The 23,456-nt window shown below is 53.0% G+C and overlaps 5 protein-coding genes and 1 long non-coding RNA gene across 8 annotated transcripts; 3 read left to right on the top strand and 3 right to left on the bottom strand.

Moving 5' to 3' along the window:
* The first annotated feature begins 75 nt into the window (after positions 1 to 75).
* LOC118504834 (protein THEM6-like) lies at positions 76 to 2,919 on the top strand. 2 transcript variants are annotated; one of them, XM_036039840.1, is made up of 3 exons: positions 76 to 998; positions 1,394 to 1,649; positions 1,731 to 2,919. In XM_036039840.1, the coding sequence occupies exons 2-3, from the start codon at positions 1,511 to 1,513 to the stop codon at positions 2,162 to 2,164; spliced, it is 573 nt and encodes a 190-aa protein (XP_035895733.1). In that variant the 5' UTR covers positions 76 to 998; positions 1,394 to 1,510; the 3' UTR covers positions 2,165 to 2,919. The 2 variants fall into 2 exon arrangements, with proteins under 2 accessions (XP_035895733.1, XP_035895732.1); XM_036039839.1 differs by having other exon boundaries at positions 76 to 1,155.
* Positions 850 to 1,398, bottom strand: LOC118504835. The gene is made up of 2 exons (XR_004905352.1): positions 1,276 to 1,398; positions 850 to 1,217 (listed from the first exon to the last, which is right to left on the bottom strand). It is a non-coding gene; the product is annotated as an uncharacterized LOC118504835 (long non-coding RNA).
* Positions 2,189 to 5,513, top strand: LOC118504833 (protein THEM6). Of its 2 annotated transcripts, none has more exons than XM_036039838.1 (2): positions 2,189 to 2,416; positions 4,715 to 5,513. In XM_036039838.1, the coding sequence occupies exon 2, from the start codon at positions 4,718 to 4,720 to the stop codon at positions 5,306 to 5,308; it is 591 nt and encodes a 196-aa protein (XP_035895731.1). In that variant the 5' UTR covers positions 2,189 to 2,416; positions 4,715 to 4,717; the 3' UTR covers positions 5,309 to 5,513. The 2 variants fall into 2 exon arrangements, with proteins under 2 accessions (XP_035895731.1, XP_035895730.1); XM_036039837.1 differs by lacking the exon at positions 2,189 to 2,416 and adding an exon at positions 4,409 to 4,517.
* Positions 2,604 to 4,517, bottom strand: LOC118504831 (nucleotide exchange factor Sil1). The gene has a single exon (XM_036039835.1). The coding sequence runs from the start codon at positions 4,364 to 4,366 to the stop codon at positions 2,984 to 2,986; it is 1,383 nt and encodes a 460-aa protein (XP_035895728.1). The 5' UTR covers positions 4,367 to 4,517; the 3' UTR covers positions 2,604 to 2,983.
* Positions 5,486 to 22,447, bottom strand: LOC118504829 (vacuolar protein sorting-associated protein 13B). The gene is made up of 6 exons (XM_036039832.1): positions 18,720 to 22,447; positions 15,506 to 18,649; positions 13,586 to 15,443; positions 12,851 to 13,510; positions 8,735 to 8,949; positions 5,486 to 8,659 (listed from the first exon to the last, which is right to left on the bottom strand). Exons 1-6 carry the CDS (start codon positions 21,713 to 21,715, stop codon positions 5,635 to 5,637), a joined length of 11,898 nt encoding a protein of 3,965 aa, XP_035895725.1. The 5' UTR covers positions 21,716 to 22,447; the 3' UTR covers positions 5,486 to 5,634.
* LOC118504832 (serine--pyruvate aminotransferase, mitochondrial) lies at positions 10,824 to 12,845 on the top strand. The gene is made up of 3 exons (XM_036039836.1): positions 10,824 to 11,901; positions 12,088 to 12,183; positions 12,370 to 12,845. Exons 1-3 carry the CDS (start codon positions 11,231 to 11,233, stop codon positions 12,791 to 12,793), a joined length of 1,191 nt encoding a protein of 396 aa, XP_035895729.1. The 5' UTR covers positions 10,824 to 11,230; the 3' UTR covers positions 12,794 to 12,845.
* Positions 22,448 to 23,456: the final 1,009 nt, after the last annotated feature.

Below are 23,456 nucleotides of genomic sequence, written 5' to 3'. Positions count from 1 at the left end.
TGCAAACCAAGATAAGAAAAATAAATCAAGCTGTAACTGTTTTATGGAAAAGGTTTTCGTTTGGAAAAGAAGGATATTAAAGCAATGATATCTGTTCTGTATTTTCTGGGTTGAAAGTTAACAGAAAGCCAGCCGGTATCGCGAAAGAAATCGTTAAAAATTAACGATCGTTAGCAACTGGCGCAATTGACGATCGTTAAATTTAGTGGCAGTCGTTTACATCGAGCAAAGGCTACTTCGTGAAAACATAATGATTCCATTCTGTATGCGGTTTTCAAAAAAACAGACCGATTCTGATGCCCATAGAGGGTGCATCAGAAGGGTCCTTTTCCTGTCTCTAACGAGCCTATGTATTATGTGGGACACAGATGACCTAGATGATTTTTATATTGGTTCATGCGCTATGAGATCTCAGGAGGTTGTGAGTTTCTTCGATTAGGCGTGCATCTCCGGTGTATAGGACAGGTTGACTCCTAACGGTGTGGCCGCTACCTCCGGATAGTGCGCCGTGTTTATGATTCCTTATGAGATTCTTATTTCTTACCAGCCTATAGGAAGACCAATCCCTGTCGATAGTTCTGAGGCCCTTCGGAAGCTCTTTGGAGGTTATAACTGTTTGCGTAGGAACAATTACTCAAACAGAAACAGAGCGTGATACTGGCTAGTTTTTTTTTAAAGAAATGTTAGTACCTCACATGTGTGGTGTCGCTCCACCACGCGCCCTTTGCAGCTGTTACCGGCGGATCGGTATTAGAAGCACTGAGGGAAGAAAATCCCGATTCAACGCTTCACAGCTGGCACAGTGTAATGTCGACGTCACAATTGTTACGCGATCATGAGTGTACGATATTCTAAGACTGGCTGCCGGCATATGCTGAGGTTATCTAATCGAAGCAACGTTATCAGACCGGTGGACTTGCTCGCCGCCGCACCGGGGTCAGTATTAAAGGTTGTTACTTCCGCTTCGGTCACCTTTTTGCTGTGCGAACTCAACGGAGGTAAGTGCAACCATCATCATCCAAGTAAGCATGTTGCTACGAAACGGAAAGAGCCACTTTAATTTCCAATATACGTTTCATACTTACTGTCGCGCCCGGAGTTTGAAGGAAAGAGAGGCCGTTTTAAGTTCCTCTGGATTTTCGTGCTTGTCTAAAGGTATACATTTTTGTGCCACATGCTCTTATAGCGATTGCTAAGCTACGTACTCCTGTTTACTCCTAAAATTATGCAATCCTATGCTTTATTCCTGCCACCTATCCTGTCAGCGACACTTACCTTAGTAGCTCGTACAACACGCGTATCTAACCCTCTCAGCCACGCATGTGTGTGCGTGTTTGACCGTGAAATTTACCGGCAATTTTTTTTTCTCTCTCTCTCTCTCTCTTCACTGTAGTTGTCAAGTTGACAGGGGCGTTTGGCACGCACGATACCACACAGGAAGCATAATTTACATTTCAAGAATAATCATTCCATTCGGTCCGTCGGTCCGGTTCTGCAGTCCAAAAACAACATGTGGTCCCTGGCAGCTTGTGTGGCTCTCCTGTACGCGCTGTGCGATGTGAACTACTTCATACGGACGCTTTTCACCATACTGCACGTGATGTTTCTCCCGGGAACCATCAAAGTCACGGACAAGCATACAATCTACGGTGAGTAAAGCCAAGTGCCGCCCCCCGCGCGCAATGTGCTGCTTTCGTTTGTTTACTATCGGTTGCTGGTGTGTTCCGTAGGGTTCTGCACAACGCAGGACGTGGATTTCCTGCTGAATCACATGAACAATGGGCGCTATCTGCGGGAGCTCGACTTCTGCCGCTTCTACTGGTACGGCCGGACACGCTTCTGGCCGCTCGGAAATGCTAAAAACATACTGCAGGGCGAGTGTATGGTGCGATACCGCCGCATGCTACCCGTCTTCAAACCGTACAAGGTGGAAACGCAGCTCGTTTGGTGGGACGATCGGTCGATTTACTTCCAGCATAAGTTTATCACCCTGCACGATGGGTTCGTACGTACCGTGGCCTACTCCCGGCAGCGCGCGATCGGTGTCGATTTGCTCGAGTACGTCAAACAGTTCCCGGAGTGTCGCGACCGGCCCGAACAGCCCGCCGTCCTGAAGGGCTGGATCGAAGCGAACGAGGCGAGCAGTCAGGAGCTACAGAAGTGAACGAAGGCACAGCTTTCGATCTCTCGCGCTCTCTCTCTCTCTACCTCTCTAGTTCGCTACGATCGCTGCAGTCATCCCTTTGGTGGCGGTTACTATAGAAAGTTAGGGGTGCGATCGAAGTATGCGTTGAAAGCGCGGATACGCACACAACCGTACTGGAAAGCTTACCAGCAGCAGGTTTTCTGGACGTAGCAGCGTATAGTCGTCGTACGGTTTCTGCCGAGTGTGCACCTGTAATTAATAGCCAGCACGGTAAGATTTATTTAACGATCGAAGCGCGATCGTGAGGAATTTGTGTTCATTTTAACGTGCCGATAGTGCGTATTGTTTGTGACGATTTTACTCGTTTTTCAATGCGAAATGTAAATCGATGTGACCTCCGTGGATCTCTACTTCGAGTGGAGGATAAAGTCCAAAGCAAAAGCCATGAGACAGCAAGTCCAAAACACAAAAGCAGCCTACTTGCTTTCTTGGAGTGTTTTTTTGTTTATTCTCTAGTCAGAGTTGGTAGTTCAGTTTAGCACACGCGTTTAACATCAGTCGTATCTATTTTAATAACAGAAGTACATTTTCAAAATTTAAACAAACTAATATGAGCAAATAGTTTACTGTTCGTGTCTATGATATAATGTACTCGTGACGTAAGCAACCGGTTCCGGTCCAGATTGCTGGCGATGCATCGACCCAGTTTGAGCACAATATACCACCGTACCGGTATCGTACGGGAAATTCGCCATTTAGGTTGGGAATATAAATAATTTATTTGTAGCCTTGTTTCCTAGCTCCTACTTTCTAAATTTGTTCCGCGCTCCCACACTCTCACAGTTCATCTTTCGGTTTACCGTACAACTCAACGATCAGATCATCGAGGCTACACCTAATCTCTTTCCTATACTCAGCCAACTCACTATCCTCGTCTAATCGGTGATCGAGATTGTTACGCAGCACTAGCAGCGTATGCCGGAACAGTGGACACTGGGACCACGGTTCGTGGCACAGCTGTTTGCACACTTTCAGCGCCTTTACCGTATCATCGGTCAGGTTGTCTTGCGGTATGAGGCTCGCCTTATGCTGGTGAAAGAATGCTCCGGCATGTTGGCAAAATTCGGTCCGCTGTAAGCCATCGACTAGCTTGGTCGAACGGTACTGTTCTGCGGTCGTTTGGTCACTTTCTCCTCCGCCGCCGCCGGCGGTTGCGCTCTGGTAATCCTCCAGCACGTCCGCAACCAGTTGCAGCACCTTCACCTTAACCTTCAGCTCGACCTTCTTTTCCCACACGCCGTACAGCACGCTGTACCCGTGGGGCGTTAGCAGCTGCTTCTGGGCAAAGGGGAACTTGCGTACCAAGCTGCCGAACGCGTATAGGGCGGCCGAAATTTCGTCCGTCGTTGAAGCGCGCCCGAGTGCCGTGAGCAGGTTCGTACCGCCGTTGCGCTCGATCAGTGCGACCTTTGCCTTGGGATTGTTCTGCACGACCGTGCCGAGCAGCTGGAGTGCTTTCGTGCGCGTAACACCGTCCTCGGTGCGGTTAATGCTGGGCCAGATGATTTTCTCCACACCGCCACGGTCGATGAACTGTAGCGCGTTATCGATCTGGTGTGCCAGGTACTCGAGATCTTCAAACAGTGCATCCAATTCTTGCCGGTCGGTGGGGGACGTTTGCTGTAGCACTTGCTCGAAGCGGCCGAACAGAGCGGTCATAATTTCACTGTCGCTTTTCAGCTCCACGTTGGCGTCTTTCAGCTCTTGCTTGATCTGTTCGTAGCTTTTGAACCGACCGCGTTCCGATTGGTCGATCGGTTCTTCCGGGTACTCGTTGGCTGGAATGTCTTTGAGCGCTTGCTTCAGCGCTTCCAGTTTCATACCAGCGACGGTTTCTGTGGTGCCGGCCTCCCGCGAACCGGATACTTGGTGGTCCTTCAGCTTTTCTCCCGGTACCATCGAGAGCGATGATGAATCCGTCTCTCCACCGCCATCCTCTTTGTCCAGAAGTTTGGCTTCCTTTTTACCACTGGTTAGATTTATCCTTACGTGCAGTCCTTGCGGGATCGATTGGCCTTCCTTGATCTCCTGCCACTCGCTGGTGGGCACGAATTTCGATTCATTCGAACCGCCACCGCCGCCGGTCGCTGTCGTCTGTCCGGTGGTGATGGAAAACACCATCAACAAAGCAAATAATATCGCTCGCTTACACACCTTCATGTTGGAACGGAAACTCTTGATGCTGTGGTAGATCGTGTACTTTTTATCTTTTTATACTCCGAGCACAGTTTCTGATGAAATGACCATGGTTTCTTGGACCGGGAAGACGATTCCTTGCAGTTGCTGCTTTGTTTTGAATGGTACACGTCAGGTAAATGAGGTTATGATGTGTAGTCGAGCAGTTGCTGTTGACAACCGCTAGCTGTCGAACAGTTTCGAGCAGTGTCGGATGTAAACAAACGCGCGTTTCGAGCAAAAGAAGAAGGGGATGATTTTTAAAAAATTCGTTTTCCGTTATTTAATGCAGAATTTCTATTAAACCGAATTTCAATAATCCCTCTTTTGCAGAAAATGTTCTCCTGCGTGTTGCTAGTCGGACTGCTCGTCCTCTACATGATCTGGGACGTAAACTACTTCCTCCGGTGCGTCGCCACACTCGGCTACGGCATGCTGTTCCAGCGCAAACGCAAAGTTACGGAACAGACGGCCATCTACGGACTTTGCACAACCCAGGACGTGGACATCTTCATCCGTCACATGAACAATGCACGGTACCTGCGGGAGCTTGACTTTGCACGCTTCCACTTCTATGGGCTGACCGGTATTTATGGTAAAATTAAGGCTAAACGTGGTGGCGCCGTACAGGGAGCTTCCAGCGTGCGCTATCGCCGAACGATCCCCATCTTTACCGCGTACAAAATCACCACCAAGCTGGTGTGGTGGGACGACAAGGCGATCTATCTGGAGCAACAGTTTGTGACACTGGCGGATGGGTTTGTGCGCGCCGTCGCCATGTCCAAACAGTGCATAACCAATGTGGATGTGCTGGAGCTGATGAAGGAGTTCCCTGGTGCGGAGCAGAGACCGGCGATGCCGGAAGAACTCAAACTGTGGCTGGATTCGATCGAGATGTCTAGCCAGAAGCTGCGCAAAGATAAGTAGAGTACAGTTTCGGGCATTACTTAAGAGTATTTTGTATTTTTTGGGAATTTTGGGGGGGGGGGGGCTGGGGGGCTTCTTGCCCATGTGCAAGAGAGCGCAATCATATGACAGATAGTTTATTAAGTACGCGCGTTTCCAATCGACATTTCATCGCAGGAATTAGCACACAATTCACAATAAAGTTTGAAACAGTTGGGAACACACAGACGGGCTTCCGGTGGTGTCCCTTTTATTGAGGTATATGATACGTCTACATGCCAGGCTTTCTTACCGTTCTTACGTGTCGAATAATTTAACCCTTTGCTTAAACCCCTATGACTCGACCTCTAGCACTCGAAGGGAAGAAACGCTACGCCTTCTTCCGGTCTGCCCCGGCCAAACTCACTGTCCACGGTGCGCTTCAACAGATTCACGTAGGTGATTAGATACGGCACCAGATTTTCGTCCAGGAATATCACGATCTTTCGCTCGCTATCATCATTCGAACCGTCGTCCTGTTCGGTTCCATCACAGTCATCCTCCAGCATTCGGTCCATCGCCGTAGTCGAGCTGGTTTCATCGTTCAGCAGCAATCCCGACCGGTCCATACCCTCTTCTGCTGGGCCGCTTGCACTGGACGATCGCTCTATGTCCAGCACCACCGACTGCTGATCGATTACCGTCGGTTCGATTACGCTATCGTCCAAGCCGCCCACCACATCCTCGTTTTGCTCCAACGATCGTCTCACGTTACTCGGTGGCATGATCGGTCTGTTCGCCGGGCCAGCTTTTCCGTACGACGATTGCTGAAGCGCCACCGTGCCAACGATGCGCGGCAGTTGCATGGTGGAATCGCGCACAAAATCATACGTACGGCTCGAAATCGGATACTGCTCGTAGTCGGAGCAGGGTGGCGGTGGTAGCTTCGGCCGCACGCGTACCACGAGCCGGGTCGCATCGCTTTCCTCGTCCGTCTCGAAGAAGACCGTCTTCGGATCGAGCACCTCGAGCAGCTGGCATTCGTGGACGTCGTACAGCACGAACGCTTTACTGTAGATGGCAACCAGCACCAACCGATACTCGCCGTGCGTGGCTAGCGTGGCCTGGGCGGAGAACAGCAGCGATCCTTCCCCGACGGCTTGCGGTTCCCACAGCGCTTTGTGAGGGATCGGCTCGAGGCGCTGTAGCGATTGACGGGCGTTGAGCTTCGGTGTGGGCAGTGTGTTGTAGCCGACGCTTTGCAGCATCCCCTGTCCGGTTAACGCGACCAGCTCGGCCGCACCACTGATCGGTTTGGCAAACGCTCCCACAATACCCTTTCCCATGCCCGTCACAACACCGATCGGGTTGGTCGCCTGCAGTGGATGATGCGCCAGCCCGCCGACGGCACCGAGCAAACTGATACCGAGCCCGGTCAGACCCTGCGTGAAGCCGTCCGTCATGCCCTGCGGCCGGCGACGCCGTAACGCATCCGTACGCTGCACGTGCTCCGTATCGAGCGTTAACCGGTCGAGATTGCGCGATACCGATTGGGCCAGCTTCGTGACGGAGTTCACCGTACCGGCGGTGATGTTGCGTATCAGCGAGGCGGACCCGTGCGTCACCCCGACCAAGAATCCCCACGGTCCGCGGAACAGACCCTGCACCGGCAGGGACACAAAGTCGCGCAGCCCGCTCGTGACGGACCGTGCCAACCCGCTCGGGCTGCCCAGTATCTCGAGCGAACCGATCACCCAACCGCCACCAAAGATCGCCCCGGACAGGTAGTGCATGCCGACCGCATTACCGAACTTGATCGGTAGCGAGCGGACCGAGCGGCGCTCGAAGGCCGCAAACTCGAGCGGACTGTGATCGAGCGCAATGTACAGCCGCATGCAGGCGTGCACGGACAGCAGCACGGCGAGCGGTTCGATGCGCACGGAGCGGAATTTTATCGGTTCGGCCAGGTAGGCCGACTGCTGGGTGACTGCGCGCGGTATGAGCACTTCGCCCGGTTGGCAACGGATGCGTGCCGGTGCCGTGCCGCTGCCCGGCTGCTCGTGCAGCATTCCCGTCGGAATGCACTCCATCAGATAGTCCAGCAGCACGTTTATGTACGTATCCTCGATGTACGCTCGAATCGGGTTAATCTTGAGACGCAACGCTTCCACCCCGGACCAACCAACGCCACCACCACCGTCCTCATCGTCCTCCACGAGCTCACACTCGAGCGTGCAAAGTGCGCCCCTGGCCAGCTGTTCCAGCTGATCCTCTAGCCGGTAAAAGTTGGACGGCGATTGGGTGGGCATCTTGCGCTGCTTCGTCTCGTGATCCTCGCTGCACAGGACGACCGGGAAATCGTAATCTCCGCCCGAGTGCAGCTCATTGTCCACCTGAATGTTGCCACAGTGCAGGGTGGCTTGGTTGCTGCTGCTGCTGCCCCCCCGGCTTGCCTTCAATCCGATCCGCTCGAAGTTGAACGAAATGATGTCCTGCTTGAAGCACGATTGCTGCGGTTCATCGTTGAACAGCGTGATCATGACCGTGCGGAAGTAGCTCTGCACGAGCTGCTCTTTACCGGTGCAGCACGGTTCGTGTTCCGACGGGTCGTACTCGAACGATCGGTAATCATTGCCCGACTGGCGTGAGTTTCCTCCCGATTCTACTGCCAGTTCCGGAGGTCGAATCGGGTTGGAAAGGCGCGTCCGTATGTCCTTCGCCGAAAACTCCAAATCCTGACTAATGTAGTCGATCACCAGCAGCGTGGTACGGTTGCGTACCCTCATCGCTAGCTTCAGATCGCCGTACAGTGGAATGTTCAGAAAGATGCTCTTGTCCTCATCGATCCGCACCGGGTGTGACCACCGGATCGCGCTACCGCTAACGCACGCAAATATCAGCGCTATTTCGGTCGTTTCTTGCGGTTCGGGGAAATGGTCATCGAGCGTCGGTGGTGTGTAGTAGACCGTCTGCCGGGAGCCAACCGTCTGGAACCAGCCGAAATTGCTCTCCACCGTTTCGGGCACAGCCGCTGCTGCCTTGTTCGGCTGCACCGTGTCCGACTGGGCAACGTAAATGCTAAAATCGGTCCGATTTTCGATCGCGTACGCTGGGCACGGATCGTCGTAGATCGACACGTGCTGCTGCCCCTGGTGCGATACGATCGAGAGCGACAGGGCGTGATGCTGCCGGTGCCGGTCGGCTGGATCTTCTTGCGGGACGCTCACGCACTTCCGGGCGGTGGGTTTGTTGAGGAATATTGGAGCCGAGTACTCGCTTCCATTCTCGCGCCGCTGGTAGATGGTAAGATAGTGGTTGAAGTTGGTGTTGGCCTTTATCTTTCCCTTGCGATGGGACACATTATTCAGCATCGTAATGACCGTTCCTTTGGGGCTGGGGAGCGATTGGAAATTGGAAGGCAAGTTAGAACTTACACATGGGAGCTTCTTTGCGGTGCGCAATACATACTTTTCACTTTTCACACCATTCTTGGGCAGACTGTAGCAGCAGCTATGCGGCCCGGAGTTGCTCAGCTTAAACTGCTCCAACCGTTCGTTGGACGGCAACGCGAACGACCAGCAGTGTAAATCGATGCTCGAATAGTTGGTCACAATGAACTGGGAGGCTAGGATGAAGATACGCACTTTGTTCTCCGTTAGCGACGTCAGCACCAGGTTCATAATCTGGAAAGAGAAATAAAATTTTGATAAGACTCCCGCGCTCTGGGAACCATGACCTGGGTTTACTGAAAAATCGAGCTCAAATAAACCACGGTGACCACATCCCGTTCCCGAGTCCGTTTGCGAATTCAATGACCCATTCGCTCGCTTTTCCCATTGACCCATTTTGAGATAAACTTGTACTGTAGTCAACCCTTTTCAATGGACTGCCTCGTCCATGTTCGATGTGTAGAGCGTAGAGTCTCCAAAAATTATTGGGAAAGCGATATGGAGGTCTGGTTGTTAAACTGCCCACTCAATGCGATCCCTATCCCGATCCGTCTCGAGACGTGCTCAGGAAGTTCGACCCCGGACTACGGGAGTCGTGAAGATCGCTCCTTCAGGTCTAGACATAGGATTACATTCGAAGGTAGGAATAGAGCCCCTGTTGCGAACGCGACAAAATAAATTGAGCTAAACTGACAGGCATGCAAGAGTTAGATGAAAACTTTAAATAACTAAACATCTTTGTTTAGGATAAATTCTCATCGGCAAATATTGTCTTAGGAAAACAACCTTAAGTCACAGAGAGGCCTCATACCGCGAGAAAGACGAAATTATGGTAACATGTCAGGGTATGTCATAAAATATCTAAAAAAGGGGACAATATCCAGGCATATGGAAATCATAAACTCAAGCCGTGTAATAAAAATGAAAGTGAAGAGCATGGGCTGAAAGAGGTAAACATTAGAGCAAGGCATACATTGTCATTGCGCGATTAAGAAAAAAACGACCAACGTAAAGATCAAGGCATGGTCGTAGGGCAGTGAAGAAAAGACCAATTGACGAATAGACCAGACGACGCGCAGGCAATAAGCAATAGGAAAACAGGCATACGCATCTGAAACACTGATGCACGATGCATTACCCGTGGTCATAAAACGATAGGGTAACAATTGCCAGATATTGTAACATTACAGACCTCCTACACAAGCCGACGCCTGGCAGGGGTCAACGCATCAGCATACCAAATTAGGAAAAAGGAGATCGATGTAATGCTATTTCATGTTCTATTTCCCACGGAATTTTAGTATATAAGACAGAATTTTTGAGAATAAAGATTGACTTGTAATCCAAACCTCAACGAAGAAGCTTGTGTTTCATTGTTTGGGTATCCATACAGAATCGGGAAAGTTTCACCTTTGCCTTCCCTCCGCAAATTGGTGCCTCGCATTTGGTGCCTCCCCACTCCGTCGGAAGAATTAGGCGAAATCAAGCCAGGCAAGAACCACGGTTAGATACTTCTCCTGGTTATTCAGGAAAAAAGGCTAATCGTCTGATCGAGCTACGGCATTCCCGTTGTCCACGCCGAGCTAGTGAAGTGCGAGTCCGCCGCTAAAAACTTCTCTTGGTTATCCAGGAAAAAAGGTTAGCCGCCTGATTCAAGCAACTCTGACAAGGCCAGGAATCTGCGCGGAGATCTCCGAATCAATCACTCCTTCGAGAGGTCGGTTCAACAACGGTTCGTTATCGAACTAACAGCCCCGTTCGTAAGTCGTCCCCATTTAAGGATCTGTGAATAGTGAGTAACCTAAGGACTAAACTACAGCTCTCTACCTAATTTCTACCCATCAACAGTTTTAAGTCAGTTCTAGCGTTGAGGCTCGGTCCGGTGGCCGAGGCGACAGCGGCGCCGGTCTTCACACGGCAGGGCCGGGGTTCAAATCCCTTCCAGAGACCGCTTTCCCGTACGCAGGACTGACTACTTTTCTACGGGTAAAATCAAGTCACAGAAAGCCAGAAATGGCAGGCCGAGACCTCTCGAGGTTGTAGTGCCAAGGAAGAAGAAGAAGAAGAAGCGGCCCGAATGAAGTTGAGCCTCCAAATGCTCGGAGACTTCCAAACAACATGGGGGGGGAACACATTTACACACGACATACGACGCCACGACGCGAGCACGAACGCATCTGTCTCGCTGGCTGATGGTGATGCTGTGCCTATGCTCTCGCGAGATACGCACCCTCTGCCGTACAGCTGATAACGTGGCTCGCTTTCATCGTACCAATCATCCAACCAATACACTCGCGTGAGTGGTTCGCTCTCCCACCACCACCCAGCTGTTAGCGCGCAATCTCGTTCGCAATCCAAAACCACATATACGCGGCCGATAAGTGGTGCGTCTCCTCCAGTCCATAAAAACCAGTCCGCCGAGACGGAAAACAGCTTAGTCAGTGCAGTGCGTTCGCAGAGCTCGCGCCAGCTCGCGACTAATACCTGTTTGAAAGTTTTGCAAAGCGGCACACCGATGGAGTACCGTGTGAGCGCTCCGGAGGCGCTGCACGATCCGCTCGTCGTGCCGGACAAGCTGCTGATGGGCCCGGGACCTTCCAACGCCCATCCGCGCGTCCTGGAGGCGATGAGCCGCCCGATACTGGGCCATCTGCATCCGGAAACGTTGAAAATTATGGACGACATTAAGGCGGGCGTGCGCTACCTGTTTCAGACGCACAATGTGGCCACCTTCTGCCTGAGCGCTTCCGGGCACGGTGGTATGGAGGCGGCGCTGTGCAACCTGCTCGAGGACGGTGACGTCGTGCTGATCGGGCACACGGGCCACTGGGGTGATCGGGCGGCCGATATGGCATCGAGGTACGGGGCCGACGTGCACACGGTGCGTGCCGCTGCGGGCACTTCCCTCACGCTGGCCGAAATTCGGCAAGCCATCGAAACGTATCGCCCGTCGGTGCTGTTCCTTACGCAGGGTGACTCGTCTACCGGCGTGCTGCAGGGATTGGAGGGAGTCGGACCGGTTTGTCGGGCGAACGATTGCTTGCTAATCGTGGACACGGTTGCCTCGCTGGGCGGCACACCGTTCCATATGGACCGGTGGGAGGTTGATGCAGTGTATACCGGGTCGCAGAAGGTGCTCGGTGCACCGCCCGGCATCACGCCCATTTCCTTCAGCCATCGGGCGGTGTAGGTATTGCTGGGAGGGGGGGGATGGATGGATTGTTTGTACACCGGACCACCGACCGGCGACGTAATTGTCGTTATCAAATATGCGCCGGGAATGTATTTAGATTAACCAGGGTTTTTGTTGTTTTGTTGTTTGTTCTTTGGTGCTATTGTGGTGCGTCTCGGAACTGGGAATGCGACGAGCAGCGAACGGTACAAAAGACGTCAGACGAAGGTGAAGGTGTACTATTGGGATATGTTCCTGGTTGGCGATTACTGGGGATGCTTCGGACGACCACGCATGTAAGTATGGTGATGTGTTCACTGGAGCAAAATAGTTGACTTGCTCTTAAGATTGGCTGCTTAGATTGGATGTCTTTTTAAACAAAAATGGAACAATTGACTCCATGACAACGCTTGCCTCCCGTCCTGTTAAATCCATTAAAACAGTGTCCTCAGTATTGAATGGATTCCCTAACCCATCCTCAGCTACCACCACACGATATCGTCAACCCTGCTGTACGGATTGCGGGAAGCAGTTGCGCTTGCCTGCGAAGAATCGCTTCCGTCCCTCATTGCCCGCCACCAGGACTGTGCCCGCCGACTGTACGACGGGCTCCAGGCGATGGGATTCGAGCTGTACGCACGGGAACGCGACCGACTCGCCACCGTCACCACGATCCGGGTGCCGACCGGTGTGGACTGGCTGCAGGTGTCGCAGCACGCGATGAAAACCTATCTGGTCGAGATAAGCGGTGGGCTTGGACCGACCGCTGGGCAAGTATTTCGCATCGGGCTGATGGGACAGAACGCGACGAGCGAACGGGTCGACCGCGTGTTGCAGGTGTTCCGAGACTCGGTCAAAGCGATAAAACCCGACTTTGCATTCCGCCGTGGTGCATCGAAAATGTAATTCATATATGCGCCAAAGGATGATAATAAAGAAAGCTTAATACCAGACAACACTTACCCCGAGCTCCGTGCGAATCGTGATGTCGATCGAGCCTTCGAGCGGCAGGACGGCACACCCGTTCGGTGACTGCTTCCTGCCGTCCGCGCTATCGATGTAGATCGGTTCCGAGTGGAGCGGCTGGCCAATCGCCACGTTCATCTCGAGCGTAAAGCCCGTCTCCACGTGGAACGGCATTACGATGCTGTTGGGTGCGATAATGTTTACATCGCTGGTGGTAAGATTCCGCAGCCGTACCTCACACCCGAGCTGGTTGATGAACAGTGCCCACGGGGCAATGCTGAGCATCAGGCAGCAGGACAGCTCGTACGCAGCGGAACAGTGGTACAGCGGGAACGTTGCCTCCTGGATGGAGTTTTCCCGCCGCCATCGTAGCTCTTCCTCGCGCGAACACGGCCAATCCGGTAACCGGCGACCGGCCCGCAATGCTTCGAGTGCACTTTCGACGTTGCGGAAGCGGGCCGGCACTTGGAAAAACGTTTTCCCATCGATCAACCGGTAGGACAGCAGTGCCTTACGCTTGTCCTCTCCGCGCGGCGAGTTAAAATCCATACGGAATGCAAGCTCATGCTCGTCGGAGTACGTGCCCGCCACGTTCAGCTGTCTTCGCTGTCCCTGTCCGTAGATCGAAAACGATTGATCGAGCTTCTCCTCGTACGCCTGGCGGGAAAGAGAGGGTAAGCTTTAAGCAAAAAGCCCACATGCTCTGCGTGCGTGCTCCCTCCTCCAACTTACCGTGGTGTTAACGGTCAGCAACGATTCCACCATAAACAGTGGCCAAACGATCACCAGCACACGCTCCAGCGCCTCCCCATTGACCGCCGGTGCAACCTTGCTGTCGAGCAGCTTTTCCCGCACGATCCGCACCCAGTAGCTGATGTAGCCTTCGCGCGTTATCGTCGACGTCGGTACCTTGACCAGGTACGGCATGCTGCCACCGTTCGTGATCTCGCGCAGCGGCACATCGCCCGACCAAACCACCCGCCCATCCTCACCATCGATCGCAATGTTGATGGTTTGCTGGTTTTTGTTGTTGGCCGGAGCAAACAGGTTCGCACTATCGTCCGGTGCCACCTGGAAGCTGGTCGTCGCGTAATTGCGCTCACTGTTTGGCACGAGTTTGTAGTAGCGATACTGGAACTTGAGCCGCTGCGAAGTCATGTTGTAGAAACTGATTTGTCCCTCGATTGTGATGGTACGCTGGATGTTACTACCGCTGCTGCTCCCACCACCACCATCGGTACCGTCCGCGGCGAGCGATTCCGTGCGGATCAGGAGCATCTTCTCATCTTCCATATCCTCCTCGTAGATCGATTGTACGCACACTTGCTGCAACCCGTCCGTCGAAACGTCGAACGGTTCCGTCGCAACCTGCGCCGTTCCTTCGGTAAAGTATAGCTGCAGCTGCTGACGCTGCCGGCAACTTCGAAACCCGTACAGGCACAGCTCGTTCGGGCCGAGGTAGATCGCTTCCGCGGTACCGGTTTGACCGAACTTGAGGCCCAACTGGGTGCGATTGCACACGATGTAGCGGCTGTACAGCACGAAGCACGATTCTCCATCCGTCGCCGACATGCCGCGGTTCCACATGCGTTCCGCTACCGCCAGATTGTACCCAATCGAGGGACCGTACCGTACGCAAATGTCGTCCGTAATCGTGCGCAGCTCAACCGATCGCTCACCAATCCACCCGTACGCCTTCACGTTGCTAACCTCCAGTGCATTCTCGAACGTGTAGTAGTTGTAATCGAGCAAATCGCAGTGCAAATTAAACTCGGCACTTACAAACATTTCCAGATTATCGTAGATCGCGCACTGTCCGCGCAAGCGATGCGCGTTGAGCGTCAGAAATTTGTGAGCACCGAAATCGGCCGACTCTCGGCACAGTCGATATCGCTCGAATGGTTTCGGCAGGGGGCGTTCCGGCTGTACCGCCACATGGTTGAACAGATTCACCTGCACGGGCTTCACGTCGATCGTCAGCTCGAGGTTCGGCACTAACGCGGCACTGAACATGGAGTCCACCCGCATGCAAGCAACGAAGATCTTGGGATGCAAGCGATACGGTAAGCTCACGACGCCACGCTGCCCGGCTAGGTACGAACTGTCCGTCAGCACATCCGTGAGGGTGGTGAAGAGCGTTCTTCCCAGCCCGTTGCCACCGCGCTGCTGTCCACCGTCGTCGCTATCGTTCGCATCATTTCGCATGCCTATGCCGTCGTCATCGTCATCATCGCGCGCCCGGCCGACTCCCTCATCGTAAACCACGTTCTGCGTCATAACGATCCGCCAGATGGCCGATGCAATCTTGCGCTGCGGTAGCTTGAGAAACGTTTTCTCGTTCTCCGACAGGGTGAACTGGCACACCTCCACGAAGATGCCGCCTATATCCGCATAGTGCTCCAACTTGCACTGGATGTTGACGGATTTGGTTGTGTTCATCGGGACGGGATAGACGATCACCTGGTGCAGCGCTCTCGGCTGGGGATAGCGCCAGCAGATGATGCCCACCTCGCGGTTAATGATCTTGATCTGATACGGCAGTGGAAGCTCGTTCGCTTTCATGCTTTCTATGAATTGGAATGCTCCGGCTCTGGAAAGGAATGGCGAATTGTTAATGAGATCGAACAAGGCTGAGAAGCCTCCTCCACCTACCTCAGATCGTCCTGGTAGTACTCTTCCTGCATCTCTTTCGTACGCCGCTGCTGGAACCGTGGCGGAACGATCGGTATGAGCAGCTCCCGGCGGCTCGGTGTCATATTCGCACTGTGCACCGTCGAAACGGAATCCTTGCGGTGCTCGGCATCCGCTTCCCGTCGCAACGCGTCCAACAGTTCGCTCCGGATCAACTCCACTTGGTGGAAGAGGTAGGGAATCAGATCCAGCTGCAGGTAGGACGCCTGCAGCTTAATCTGAACGAGCGGATCACGCTTCCAGTATTCTTGGGCGAGCGTTAGCTGTAGCTTGAAGGAGAACGGATGCAGAATAACGAATGTTCCGGCGCTGAGCAGCAGTTCGGCTAGCTCTAGCTCGAACACGATACGCTCCGGGCGTTCCTGTACCCGTACCGTTGAGCTGACGGAAGAAAACGACAGTTTCATGTTGTACGAGGCGGGCCGGCTAGGGTCTTCCTCCAGCCAATGTACCATCACCTGGGAGAGCCCGATTTGAATCTTCTCCACGTCGAACAGATGCGATTTTATGAGCATAAACTTATTCCGGCTCAGCACTGGCTTCGGCAACGGTTTGATACCCACCCGGTTCGGTGCCGTGAACAGACCATCCAACGCGTCAGCCAATTCCATAATCTTTTTCACCTTCCCGTGCGAAACGGTAAGCTTAATCGGTCGCTTAAAATCGACCCTCAGCTCACGGCTTCGCTTGGTCAAACTGTTTACGAAGCGTGTTTTAACGATCGGTTGCGGGATTCCCAGCTCGTCCGGCTCGCCGGCAACCGTCTTCACGATTGCCAGCTCGTCCACCTCGAGCGTCAGGTCGAACAGGGACAGCTGAAGCACGCGTTCCAGCAAGCTTAGCGATACGAGCGCGTTCGGTTGTACTAGCACTAGCTTTAAGGCTGGAGCAGCACTGGCGCGATCGCGCTGCGTGTACAGATTGATCTTGAAGAAGCCTCCGAGCAGGCAAACCTCGTACGGCACGAGTACCGGGTTTGGTGGTTGCGTCAGGGAAGATGCCGTACGGGAGCGTAACGGTTTCGAGGAGCTTTCCGACGAGATGGACGATATTTTACGCTGCCGCTGGGTGCCACTCTTTCTGCTACCGCTCGAAACCGGTCTCTTTCCGTCCGACGTGCGGTACGACTCCAGGCCCGAATCAGCCTCAAACCTGGACAGCTTCGAATTGCTCCGACGAAACCGTGTCGATGGTACCGAATCGCGAACCGATTTTACCGACTCTCGTCCCGTATCTTCACCGCTCGGAGCGTGGGATGTAAAGGTGAGCAGACTGCCAGCATCTACCGAGCTGTTGGAGCGTGACAGCGTCGGAACGGTTACCACCGACTGGCGGGGAGATTCGTTGACGGATGCGGGAAACAGCTGGTCACCGATCTGTTTCCCCCTGCTCAGCAATCGTTCGGCCAGCCGTAACTGTTGCAGGTCGATATCCACCACCAGATCGGACATGCAGTTGAGCTCGACCGCGCGGCTACAGATGAGCACATTCTTGTAGATTATGCACGGCGCATAGATGGCGGAAAAGTTGAACTCCTTAAACACGGTCACCACGTCGAAGTGGGACGGGCGCTGAACGCCCTGCCGGAGGTTGTTCCACTCGAACGCTGGGTTGTCGTGGTGGGTGGTGGACGTTTGCTGATCGTGCAGATACCTTACCACATCGCTCCAGACGGCCGTACTGAGCGAGATTTCCTTCAGCAGCAGCTCGTACTGCCGATCCTCGATTTTCGAACCCGGCACGTTTAGGATGCGCATCTGGGCCGCCTTCGTGTACACGTCCGGGCGCAGCGGAACGCGGCATATTGGATTTTCTACATTGTACTGCACGGTCACATTGCTCACCTTGAGGATGTAAACCGAACAGTCATCCCGATCGGCTTCCGGCGATCCCGAGCGCATCGGAAGGTACACCGTTATGCCCTTGCTGGAAAACAGTATCAGCGGTAGATCTTTCACGCCCAACACAGAGCTGGAATTGGCAGTTGCGTCCCTTTCCGCCACATTCGATGGCTGCTGAGGCTGCTGTGGCTTGTCCGGCTGCAAGACACTCATCATCTGCACACACTCGCCGAGCAGATCGAGATCCAACCGCAGATCAACCTGCTCCATCTTGATCAGCACCTCCACGAGCGTTTCGTTGTGCTCCTTCGACCGCCGCACCGTGTCCCACTTGGTGTGCACGTTCTGTGTTTCGGCCCGCGTAATGACCATGTAGAAAAATGTATCCGTACCGGTCGCTTTGCTCGATTCGCTCGTTTCGCCCGTCTGCACCGTGATCGCTAGCGCTTCGTTACGGACCCAGCCACCACCGGCTTGCCACTCGTAGCAAGCCCCACTCATGCCCCCTATTTTGGCCTTCATCTGCGAGTAGACTTCCTGCTTGTCGAGCGAATAAATAATATCTTCCAGCTCGAGCTTTAGCTTGATGCGCTCTTGGCGCGCTCCATCACTGCCATCTTCTCGCGTAATGCAGCTTACGGTAAGCTTGGAGAAAGTCCACTGTAGCCACAGGGCACAGGGCATCATCCGAGCGGTGCCCGCTTCCCCTGCAGCCGCCTTCTCTTTCAGCGTTTCCTCCGATCCTCCGCTCGAGTTGTGCGCAATGTCGAGGAATTGGCGCAAATCGATTGCCGCGATCGAACCGCCACCGCCCGGAAGTGGTGGAATTTCGAGCAACTGTTGGCCGGATTCCGGCGACGATCGTTCGTCCCGGTCACTGCCCGCGCTCTGCACCATCGGCAGTTGCAGCATCCGATCGAGGGTGGTCCGCAGCAGGAGCAGCTGCTCTCTCACCAGCGTCACCCGAAACGGGGAGGTGTCGATGTGGAAACAGGCCGACGAACAGAGGGCTGCAGCTGTTGCTGGCGTATGGTCCTCGCTGAACGTAAGCACCATCGAAATGTTGGTCGTCGTTTCATCGAGCAGCTTGTGCATCTCGCCATTCTGGTACGTCCAGCTGGATGCGTTAGCGAGAGAGATAGTCCAGGGGAAGCTATCCTTCTCGAGCGGCCAGACAGATTTGGCGATACTGATCGGAAACCGGTTGATGTAGCCGGACAGCGTTTGACACTTGAACGCAGAGTTCACAGAGATTAGCGGAAGCCTAGAGAAAAAAAAGGGGGACGTTAGAGCAGCGAGTACGAATCGCCACATTCTCCGCTCGCGATACTTACTTAATCATAAATATTTCATTCTGTCCAAACTCATCCTCCAGCGAGTCGCTCAGCGAGTGGAAGATGATATTATTCAACGGCAGACACACGGTAAAGTGGCTCACCTCCAGGTGGAAAATAATTCTTTTCGCCAACTTGGCCCAAAACTGTTTATCTTCCGAACGATTGCCCGCCTCCGTTGATTCGGCACTGCCGTGCTTCGTCCCATCAGCAGCATCCTCTACCCCGCCGATGGTAGATGGTGGTCGGCCGTGCACGATGGGACCACCGGCCGCACCACCCACCTTGCCCGAACTCGAATGGACGGATGTAGCCGGTGCCGAATGTTCCTCCTTCTTATCATCGCTTCTCGCCACCGGGCGTAGATTGCCGCTCGGCTGTACCGAGCGATGGGAATGTTTCGAGGAAGAGCCACCGGGCCGTCGGCGGGAATCGATCCGGGCATCATCGTGCAACAGAACCGCCCGTTGCCAGATCTCCAAAAAGGCGAGGAAATTTGGATCCAAATTTAAGCTCAAATCTAGCAACTTCGCATACAGCAAGGGAGGATGCTCGATGGTGGTATCGAGCTGTTTGGGCAGCTGGAAAATGACGGTCAGAAAGTCTTCCTCCGTCGAATGATCGGGCCATAGCGCTGTGAGTGATTTTTCGCTGGCGGCATCGTGCTGATAGGTGAGAAGCTTTAGATTGCGCGCCAACAGTTTGTAGCAATCGGTCCGGTCTGCCTCAACCTTTCGCAGATGGATGAACGAAAGAAGCAGATCGGCGGTAGGAAGCGGATGGTGTTGCTGTTGCAGTCGTTCCCAATCGATGCTGGCCGATTCCTGTTGCGCTAGCAGTGAGCGTACGGTGGCGGAAGCCGTCAGCGCTTGCAGCGGGTTGGCGATCAGCTTCAGATCCGTCACGGTAAGGTTGTGTTCCGCTTTGTTAAGCTCCTCGTTGTGCCACAGTGTTGGGTGGATGAGCGTGCGCTGCTGGTAGTTCATGCTGACCGCTGTCGCTATCGTCGCCTCGTTCCATCGCGGATGGTGCAGCTTCACCTGCAGTCGCTCCAAGTTGCCCGATATCGATTGGTAGCAGGCGTCGAACAGTTTTACCGGCGGTTCCGGCAGTTGGCAGGTTGTGTAGACCAGCCGATTCGGGTAGAGCGGGGCCAGGATGTTGCACTCGACACGGTTCAGCTGCACGGTGAGCGATGGTTTCGGAGAAGCGTTCGGAACCTTCCCACCGCTGTGCTTGCGAAGCAACAGGTTCTCCTGCCCATGATCGTACGAATGCAGCTCGATCGTGGGACTCTGCAGCGTGATGTGTATCTGGCGGAGAGGAATTTCCGCCATTAGAGCGTCGTAATCTTCCGCGGATGGTGGCGGCAGCTGGGACAGTGTCGGGATCGGTTTATCCTCATAGTACGGCGGGTACTCGTAGAAATCTTTGTACGATGCAAGCGTCTGGAATCGATGGAGCGTATCGGCCGATACTTTTGCCCGAAAACGACCCACAAACACGCGTATCATGTACTTTTCCGCCAGATTGCTAAACTCCAGATCGCTACCAAACTCGGACGTTCGCCTATCGTCCGGCAGCTCCACCTCGTGGATGATGTCGATTGCGATGGCAGGAAATTTGCGCAGCAAGTACTCCTGGCTGAAGCTGCTCAGATGATAATTCCAGTTCACATTGTACTTCCGATTCCCGCCGACACTGTCGCTGAAAAACGATTGCTCCAGATGAGTTTCCCCATCGTGCTGCGTCTCGATCGATTCGAATATCTCCTTCACGCTACCCTCCCGATGGCCACACGGACAGTCCTCGACCGATTGGACCTGCACGCGCGATATTCCCAGCGTAACGTTGAACCACCTCATCCCGCACGCTATCATTTCGCCGTAAAAGTTGTAAAAATCGAACCGCAGAATCGGATGGTACTTGATCTTTTTGGTCGTGCCCATCACGCCGTCACCGATCAGCTCCTGCGTTTTGAAGATGATTCGCAGCTGATCGATGTACAGACCGGTGTGCAGTACACGATAATCGTGCTCCTCGGAATGATCGCTTTCGTGCTCCTCGGGGAAGAACGATGGAAGCAAGTTCCAGGCCCACGATAGTAGCGACTCCTGCCCACTGTCGTCTTCCACATCGATACCGCCTTCGGCTGTGGGTAGCGCCGGTTCGCTTTTGATTTTGCCCTGCTTTAGCGCCAGCGCTAAGTCAAACAAACGCATCAGCATCGGAAACTGTTGCGAGGACACGTTAAAGTCGAGAAATTTGGAATGTACGTCGATGCGTGTCAGCGAGGAGCGATCGTGCGATGAAACGTTGTACTTCACCAGCATGCGCAGCTGGAGCGTGCTGCGGTACAGGACCGGTTCCTGGCAAACCTCGATCTTGCCCGCCGAGTTTCGTTTGTCCAAGCAGATCGTTAGATCGACGATGTTGATCAGCTTCCGGAGGGAGACCTTTGTCGGTGACATGTCGACAAACGCCGGGTTCCAGCTTCCGTCGGCCGATTCCATCGAAAGCTGCTGGATGTTCATCGACACGACAATGTCTTCCTCCACGTACTTGAGTATCACATTGTGGCATCGGATCGAAATGTTGTTCGCGATCTTGCTGATCAACGATGCCATATAGCCCGGTGGAGGTGTTTCCTCTGTGCTTTTACCCTTCCGCGGGGGTTCCCGCTTTGGCACCACGTTTCGCTCATTTGTGTCGCGTAGCTTCAGCACAAATTCGATCGTATTGATAGTGATGACGATCGGCTCGGAAGCGATCTTTGTCCACGGGACGCGTATCCCAAGTTCGTGAATGTGGCCGGACAGGAAATTGAACGGTAGCTGCAGCTCTTCCTCGAGCACGTCCAGCTTTAGGTCCAGGTTCTGGAACACCACTTCGCCACCCCATAGCGATAGCTGGGAGTCTTCCGGACGGATATTTTTCACGTACTTCTCGACGTAACTCAGAATGATCGGGGTGATGTATGATTCGATTTTGAACATCGTTGCCCACCTGTCCTGGCTTGGCAGGTCCTCGGGAACAGGTTCGGAATGATGCACCTAAAATTAAACACTGTTTGTGCGGTGTTTCTCACCCGCCACCGACCGAATAGTACCAGAAAACGACGAAATAATGCCGTTTGATCCACACTGTCGGCGCGTTATCGCATGTTGAGTTCGATATGGATAAAGAACCCTCTGGAATCGGTATCCGTTGAGCTTGCACGCTGTTCCTTTTAGCTGGAGACCAGTCCCCTGCAACTCGTAACTGATAAGACTCTCAATGCCGCACGTTGATTTAGCTATTTCACTAATAATTTGGCCGATTGATACGCTTCCCGGTACTGTGCCGTGTCAATCGGGGTATGTTTACACGTTTCGATGAAGAGTGGACGACGATTTTCACCACTATTGCACATTTCCTGCGGCTACTTTTCCACGCAACGGGAATATACTGTACGAAAACGGCATGATTCACCAGCACCACCAATGCACGGGCAACTGCACAGTTGGCACGTTTGTTTAGCAACAGTCGAATTTCCAGCACGATACGTTTTATTTACAAAAAGGTTTCACTTGTTGTGGGGGGGCGGTGGGAGGTGAACGGGAGATGACGAGAATGGGCCACACATCGTACGATTCCGTGCTTTTTTTCTTCACGCCTTATTTTACTTGCCCTGCCGGCGCGACACTTTTCGCGATGAAAATGTTGTTGTGCTCCATTGCAATATCAACAAACGCAATCGATGATCTGACAGCAAAACGCCCGTAACGGCCAGTGTGTGTATAGTGTGGAGTTGAAAAAGGGTACGTAACGCCATGGTAACGTGTTTACATACGATGGAGTTTGAAATGTCCGTTGAAGCTAACGATAATCGATAGGTGTATTGAATTATTGACCTATTTTTTATTTTAGGGGTTTAAAACGATCACAAAGAAGACTTTCGGTTATTTAGGGTTATTTTGCGCTTCTTCAATCATATTCTTTGTGCTTTCGGGTGGGATCCAATAAGGGGCAAGCCAGGCATCGGGCTGTCGATTTCTCATTTGCTCTGACTTTGTCCTATGCTGTATTGGTTGAAGCCCTTAAAAGTTTAAAGTGTGCACGAAAGCAATAACAGGATAAGAAAGCGATATCATTTCAAACAAATAGACAGGATCTGGAAAGTATCTCCACTCTAGAAGAATTGCAATCTATCGTACTGAGTGCACTTCTGCTCTGCTAGTGGAAATCAGCGTTCAAGTGGTTCGGCATCCGGATTTCCTACATTCTTTAATATTTTATGCAGTTGTCCGCACCGCACTACGTCGATGTGGCAATGTGGAACTTGTTTACGAAACAAGTCCAGCTAGTTCAATAAAAACGCTTCTGTAATACATACATTTCCATTCTCAAGCAAACACTACCACAAGCAACAAAACGAACCGTGTCATAACGCATAACAATGTGGCCAAGATCCACGCGATCAAGATCATCGAGGCAACGAGGATGTGTGTAGTTAAATTGTTTCTAGCTTTTTATTCCTCCGATTAGCCCCCGACATAGTAGTCCGGCCATGTTGCACGGCCTACGCACACGTTGGCATGTATCGTATCGTTTTCTTGATCGTGTTCTTGTTCTTGGGAGGGTGTGTTTTCTTGGGGGCTCGTTTCTACACCGCACACTTTCGCAGCGATTCCACATCGCGTGGTTCAACGTCGTCTAATGAATGTTTTATTTATACAACCAGACAGACGGCGGATT

Source organism: Anopheles stephensi, chromosome 2 (genome assembly GCF_013141755.1).
Source record: "Anopheles stephensi strain Indian chromosome 2, UCI_ANSTEP_V1.0, whole genome shotgun sequence".
Classification (NCBI taxonomy): domain Eukaryota; kingdom Metazoa; phylum Arthropoda; class Insecta; order Diptera; family Culicidae; genus Anopheles; species Anopheles stephensi.
The sequence above is the reverse complement of the archived record's forward strand: the minus strand, read 5'-3'. Positions and strand labels throughout refer to the sequence as shown.

Coding starts and splice junctions, on each gene's coding strand:
- LOC118504831 (XM_036039835.1), bottom strand. CDS start 4,366: ATGAAGGTGTGTAAGCGAGCGATATTATTTGCTTTGTTGATGGTGTTT.
- LOC118504832 (XM_036039836.1), top strand. CDS start 11,231: ATGGAGTACCGTGTGAGCGCTCCGGAGGCGCTGCACGATCCGCTCGTC. Junction 11,902..12,087: donor TCCTTCAGCCATCGGGCGGT/GTAGGTATTGCT, acceptor TGCGACGAGCAG/CGAACGGTACAAAAGACGTC. Junction 12,184..12,369: donor TGCTTCGGACGACCACGCAT/GTAAGTATGGTG, acceptor ACCCATCCTCAG/CTACCACCACACGATATCGT.
- LOC118504829 (XM_036039832.1), bottom strand. CDS start 21,715: ATGTTCAAAATCGAATCATACATCACCCCGATCATTCTGAGTTACGTC. Junction 13,511..13,585: donor TGCTGACCGTTAACACCACG/GTAAGTTGGAGG, acceptor CTTTCCCGCCAG/GCGTACGAGGAGAAGCTCGA. Junction 8,660..8,734: donor AATGGTGTGAAAAGTGAAAA/GTATGTATTGCG, acceptor ATCGCTCCCCAG/CCCCAAAGGAACGGTCATTA.
- LOC118504833 (XM_036039837.1), top strand. CDS start 4,446: ATGACCATGGTTTCTTGGACCGGGAAGACGATTCCTTGCAGTTGCTGC. Junction 4,518..4,714: donor TTTTGAATGGTACACGTCAG/GTAAATGAGGTT, acceptor CCTCTTTTGCAG/AAAATGTTCTCCTGCGTGTT.
- LOC118504834 (XM_036039840.1), top strand. CDS start 1,511: ATGTGGTCCCTGGCAGCTTGTGTGGCTCTCCTGTACGCGCTGTGCGAT. Junction 1,650..1,730: donor GGACAAGCATACAATCTACG/GTGAGTAAAGCC, acceptor TGTGTTCCGTAG/GGTTCTGCACAACGCAGGAC.